This window comes from Montipora foliosa, chromosome 14, assembly GCF_036669935.1.
Source record: "Montipora foliosa isolate CH-2021 chromosome 14, ASM3666993v2, whole genome shotgun sequence".
Lineage (NCBI taxonomy): Eukaryota > Metazoa > Cnidaria > Anthozoa > Scleractinia > Acroporidae > Montipora > Montipora foliosa.
Genome location: NC_090882.1, coordinates 10,514,978 through 10,521,614, shown reverse-complemented (window position 1 = coordinate 10,521,614; position 6,637 = coordinate 10,514,978). Strand labels below are relative to the sequence as shown.

Sequence of the window (6,637 nt, the reverse complement as noted above, 5' to 3'; positions counted from 1 at the left end):
GTATTTGTATTCAAAAGTTCACAATGAACAGCCCCTTTTGGAAGTGAAAGCATTTGCTTTAGATTATGGACATGATCACTTGCCAGACTGTATTTTCCGATTGTCTTTGGAATTGCTTGAGAGGGATCTGACTGAACTTCAACTTTAGTCATTTTTTCAATATAAAGATAGTTAAGATAATAACCTTAAAGCATAAGTTCGGTAACGCTGATATCGAATATTCCTTTAACTTGATGCAAAGTATATCTTTGTTTTATGTATTGTTTAGATATAATTGTAATCTTGGTCATCTCACTTACTTGCCACAGGTGCCAAAACGGCCATTTTAGCACCTAAAATCACAAAGGAGCTTGAAGAGGTTGAAGTTCTTAAGCGACAACCCATCTTTCTGGAATGCCACGTTGCCGGTTGCAGTTAATGCACAAAGGTGAGCATGGTTCCATGATAACAACCTAATCACCAGAGTGATGATAGAATTTACGCTGTCCATTAACGGGTCAGTGTGCACCCTTTCCATTGAGGAATCAGTACTGGGTGATGAAGGATATTACATGTGCCAAATAGAGAACGATCAGGTGTGGTGTCAAGCACTGCCGAAGTACTCGTTGAAGAATGAATGTCCTTACCAATCTTTACACAGAAAATAATAATTTGAAAGTGATGGAGGGTGAAAATGCTTGCTTTGATGTCCGTGTCATTGGAAATCCAGAGCCAGTTGCAGAATGGTTGAAAGACGGTGTGCAACTGGAAGATGAGGGTCGCGTTATGATCATAGACGATGTTGATGACAATGAGCCAGAACTGTTCTCTCTGGTGATCGAAAACTGCCAACCCTCTGATGCTGGGGAATACCAGTGTTTGGCTATGAACGAAGCTGGGAAAGCCGATTGTACTGCAGAGCTGTTCGTTATCCCCGCATCGGATTCCACAAAGAACTCCAAATGCCGGTGACATACCATTAATTTTTACATTAGGCCAGGATGTCACTCTCAAGGCGCTCATGATCAATAATCGTGTTGCTACTTGGCTTAAAGATGATGAGCCCATAAAACAAAGCAGTCACATTGACATTGGCTCAGAAGAAGGCATGCACACCTTAACAATTAAGAGTGTGACACCAGAGGACTCTGGGATTTACAAGTGTGAGACTGCTGCTGAAAGCACAAGCATTTTCAGTGTCACTATCAAAGGTAAATATTTCCTAGCAGTTTTTAACTTATGTTAAAACCTTGCATTTTGGTTTTCAGAAGAGTGGATGTTTCACGGCATCATTCAGTATGCTTGCCAAAATTCCAACCACATATTTTTAACGCGCCTTGCTTCTCCTTCTTCATTCGTCTCAAAAAGAAAAAATATATATAAAGAAAACGCTCATTATTCCATGTGTGCCTCTCATGCACATGCAGTTGAATAAATCCCAATACAGGAATTTAGGATAACCAGTGATCCCTTTCACGGTGTGTGAAAGATTACAGTTATCAGTGCTGGAGAGTGAAGCGTGTCCACCAATTGAAATTATTGTCCCAAATAATCGAAAATGATTTTTAATAGAAAATATGGATACCGTTTGTTTCTACAGTTTGTAAGCGATATAAACTGATTCAGTGTGAGGCCTAGGGACGTGTGAACGTTACCTATGTGTTATTACATGTAACTACACTTATGTACCTGAGTCCGAGAGACCCGGGTAAACGACTGAACTGGTTAATAACCCAGTGGTATTGACTTGGGCGGAAAACTCGTGTTCTTTTTTAGTTTGGCTTCGCCAATAGACCATTTTCGAATTCTCACGGCTGGACTGGATCTAACATGGAATGGAGGCTAATGCGGGCAAATCTTTTCAAATGCAAATTAATTTGCCCGCATTAGCCTCCATTTCATGCTAGATCCAGTCCAACCGTTAGAATACGAAACTGGTCTATTGAAGGAGTCTTCATGCAGCTCCAATTTCTGAACTTTCAAAACATCACGAGTATCTGATTTCTAATTCTGCAAATTCCTTTGCAAACAGCAAATGCACTCAACAAATTTTTCTGTATGAATTCTCGAAGGATTTATGTTCATAAACTTAGTTCTTTTATGAAGAACTTTTATCCACGTGTTAGTCCTGTATCATTTGTGCTAGCGTTTATTAAGTTTTGTTTACGATTTTTATCGTCGTTTTTATTAATGTTAATACGTCGTGATGCTATGCTCTTAGTGTAAGATAACTTGTGTAAGCAGGCTTAATTAATCATTTCAAAGATCTTGCTTGAACCGCTGCGAATACAATGGTGTTTAGTGTCTACTAATATTGGCAGTCACTGTCTTAAAGAAGAAAAGCCGATATTATGGTAATTTTCTACGGCAGTTTTGTTACAAATTCAACTGATTATGTGCGGAAATTAGGTTGCAGATGTAGATTTAAAGCATGGTTTAACCGCTGATTGAGTTTAACAACGTCTGATTCTTTTATGCATTCTGCTAGTAGTAATTTCTCTGTTTGTTCTGTGTGATGCCAGCTTCATATCATTCTTGTTGTAGTAAAGAATTACATTCTCATGGCTTTATTCTTTGTTGCCCTACAAACGTACTTGTAATTCCAATTTAGAATGTTACGAAGTTGCATGAACAATGAACAATGTGATGTGGCAGCAAGATGAAATCAAAGGAAAGCCTTTTATTCCATGATTAATATTGATAGTGAATGCGGATACATTTCCACAGCACCGTTCAATTATCCTCTCGCATCTGGTATGAACGAGTTTAGCAACGGTTACCTTTATTTCATTACAATTAGAGTTTTGATGGACTGTATCATGCCCCACTGAGATGCTAATTTAGTTCTTGGTGTAATGTATCAGAATATTTATCACGAATACAAAATTCCAGGTTTCAACGTCACTCGAAACAACCAGCGTTTCTTGCTGTGTAATACTTTGCTAAGAAAGCTTAACCAACGTTTGTACTGAAAAGAGCCAGTGTCAGCCGCGAGGACATTATCAACTTTTGTTGTAACGTATTAAGACCAGTCCTTGAATATTGCTGACCTCAGTGTACTCCATCATAGTTTACCAGATTATCTTAGTGAGGACCTGGAACGTGTAGAGAAGAGAGCGCTGTTTATAATATCACCCGAAACAATCGTACAACCACTGTTTAGATAGTTTTGGGCTTAGTTCCTTAAGTCAACACAAACTTGCTAGTTTGCTTCCTCCCCAACACCATGGACTCTACAACAGACACAACAAAGTTTACGACCCACCACGCTTCCACACCAACCGTTTTAAAGAAGTTGCTCATTCCAGTCATGTTATGCCGTGGAAATTCTTTGGGTAAACTGCAATGTCTTTGGCCGATTTAATGATTGATTAGTAATTTTACAGAGTTTTATATCTTTATCGTTATTATTATTATTATTTTATTACGGTATTGCAATTTGCCATTATCATATATTCAAGTATCTATTAATGAGTTTGTAAATGGGTTATATGTTAGGTCCTTATCGTATTTTTCTATTTTTGTAACCGAATGTGCAATTCAGCGTGTCGGCTGCTAAGTGATCGTCTAAATAAATAATCTATCTACAGTGTATCTCTATCTAATTTAGCTATCAAGTCAAACTAGTTTCTTGTGAAGTGCTCAGTGATGGCAAATATGATAGGAATTGTTTAAGAAGATAATATAGAACAGAGGAGATAATTTAGAACAAAGGTCAAAGGGGACAATTATCAGCTGACTATAATAGCTGCAACACCTGACCATGAAGGAACTTTACCAGTGCAAGGCTACCAGTCCTGCTGGGCTGCCACACGAGATTTTCATGTTCATATAGAAGAAGGTAACTTGTTTCGTTTGACTCCACCCTTCGAAATGCTCAAACATCAAAATAAAAAGACATCAAGTTAGAATTTTGAAGCGCTTACAAGGTACTCTTACCTCGATATACGCACTGAGAACAGGGCGCTTACAGATTGTAAATATTTGTTCTTGTCTTTGTTTCCAGCAAAAGATGAACCTGATGGTGTTAAACCTGAAATTACACCAGCCACCACTCCTGTAGAAGTCACTGAAGGAACGGTAGCCAAGCTTTCCTGTAGGGTCTCTGGTTCACCAAAGCCAACCGTAACTTGGTTGAAAGAAGGAGAGAATGTGGTGCTAGATTCGCGTGTTACTGGTGACACTAACGAGGATGTTTCCTCGCTTTACTTCAAAGAGACCGTGTTAGATGACGAAGGGGAGTATGAATGCAAAGCTCAGAATGCTTTTGGGTCAGCCACATGTATTCTTGAACTACTTGTCAATGAAGCGGAAGAAGATGAGCAGCCTCAGGTTAAACCAGAGTTCGTGCAGAAGATCAAAGATGTAAATGCCTTCGAAGGTGATTCTCCTTGCTTTAGTGTAAGAGTCGAGGGAACCCTAAACCAGAAGTGCAATGGTTTACTGCTGATAAAGAGATCACCGCTGATGGACGTTTCTTCGTAGAGTCATTTATTGATGATCGTTACACTATGACCATCCACGACTGTGAAATCAAAGACCAGGGGAGGTACAAATGTGTTGCATCCAATGCAGCTGGGAAAGCAGTTTGCTCCGGGGCATTGACAGTCAAGGAAAAGATGATCCCACCACATTTTGCAGATCAAGCTAGCGAGGTACCAATGCAAATCGACAAAGGCGGTGACATTACACTTACGGTGGAATTAAAGGGGAAACCAAAACCATCTGTGAAGTGGTACAAGGATGACAAACCCATTAGTCGATCAAACAGCAAATATAGAACAGAGGTCAAAGCAGACAATTATCAATTGACTATAATAGCTGCAACACCTGACGATGAAGGAACTTACCAGTGCAAGGCCACCAGTCCTGCTGGGACTGCCACAAGAGATTTTCATGTTCATATAGAAGGTAACTTGTTTCGTTTGACTCCACACTTCGTAACACTCAAATATCAAATATAAAAAGACATCCAGTTAGAATTTTTGAAGCACTTAACAAAGGACTTATTACTACGATATACGCACATCAACGAACAGCCTGAACTGCTTGGTGTTCAACGTTACCGGGCAGTTTTCGCAGAGGGTCAGGAATGGGCATCAGCGTGTCCAACAAGGTTACGAAGCACACATTATGCTTTCTTTGCTATCATACAACTTTATACGCCGCAAGGTTTAAAAATCGAGATCTCAAACTTGAATTTCACTCCTTGGATGCCCTTTTAAGGCAGACCGTGTGCAAAAACAAGCACGCTGTAAACTCTTCCAAGTAATAGTGAATGGTTTCCATTTTAAGTTTTTACTTTGAGTGGTGTCCAATTTAGCTACTAGTTACATTACGTTTGCCTCGTTTTTGTTCGAAATAGAGCAGAGTTTTATCTCTGTAGATAAAAAGCCGGCCATTCGTTGAGCGTTTTTTCTAACATCAAGATTTCTTTTTAAATATAGGGCGCTTTTATGCCAAGAAAAGTAACGTCTGTCTTTCTCATTCATGGATAATATTGTGTGGCCCAGTGGTTAGGGCGCTTGCCTTGAGATCCAGAGATCCCGGGTTCAAGACCCGCTCTGACCACTCGTTGAATTTGATCCTGGTTGGCCCTGGTTCAACTTCCCAGCTGCACTTGTAAATAGCCAACTGGTTTGCTTCTGGCCGGTTGGGATTCTTAACAATTGTCGTTGTTCTCAATTAAGTATGTATGTATGTATGAATATTTTTAAATTTACAGCTAAACAACCTAAAGGGCAATCACCTGAATTCGTCAACCCTTGAAGTCCCAGGAAGTCTTGAAAGGTAGTCCTGTGAAGCTGGAAGTAAGGATATCTGGTGAACCCGAGCCAGACGTGGAGTGGTTCAAAGACGAGCAACCAATTGAAGACGGAGGCAACTTCAGGATTGAATTTGATGACAGCGATGGCTGTACTGTGATCATCAATTCTGCTCGACAGGAGGATGGAGGCCAGTATCAATGTGTGGCCACAAATGATTTTGGTAAAGCAATCTCCGAGGCCGAACTCGTTGTCACAGGTATGAAACCGAGCAGACTGATCTCTATTGTTCACATTGTTTGAGGCATACAAAGAAATGTTACTATGTTGCAATAGAAGAGTAGTATACATGTTTCTTTGAGCTTTTATAATACAGCAAACACAAGTCAGTACCCTTCTTGTTTTTGTATTATTAGTTATTAATCATGCTGCACTTGCGGTTCGTATGTCAGTGCATCCCGTTTTCCTAATGTGCAATCAATAATGTGAAATAACTAAATTAAAGGTTTTGACGATACATTGGCATACAACTTTGAATGATTCATTCTTTGTTTCAAAACTCTTCGTCGTAATCTGGTCATACTAGGATACAGCGCATAGTGAACAAGGTGGAAGAATGACGAAAGACTTTCGATAGCGCAAAGTGACATTTTCGTTGATATTTATGTGTCTTAAAATCCCTTTAACATTTGAGAAAATGCTTTGCACCTTTTTTCAGAGGAAACAGAAGACGAGGAGGACGAAGTGGAACTTCCTGAGGAGAGTATAAAGCCGTTTGGAGAAATACAGCTTGAGCTGCCTTTAGTAGAAGAGTACAGGCCATCAGAGGAAATCCCTGAGGTAAGCAAACTAGTCTTCTGCGAGGTCCAGATTTTAAAAGAGCTGTAAATGAT

General features: G+C 39.7%; 1 protein-coding gene across 1 annotated transcript in view; it reads left to right on the top strand.

Moving 5' to 3' along the window:
• LOC137984421 (muscle M-line assembly protein unc-89-like) overlaps positions 1 to 6,637 on the top strand; it is a 166,977-nt gene that overhangs the window by 66,340 nt on the left and 94,000 nt on the right. The window contains 7 exon segments of the mRNA XM_068831598.1: positions 641 to 889; positions 975 to 1,190; positions 3,986 to 4,389; positions 4,392 to 4,890; positions 5,705 to 5,737; positions 5,740 to 6,003; positions 6,463 to 6,584. Of these exon segments, the coding sequence (XP_068687699.1) occupies positions 641 to 889; positions 975 to 1,190; positions 3,986 to 4,389; positions 4,392 to 4,890; positions 5,705 to 5,737; positions 5,740 to 6,003; positions 6,463 to 6,584 (1,787 nt within the window).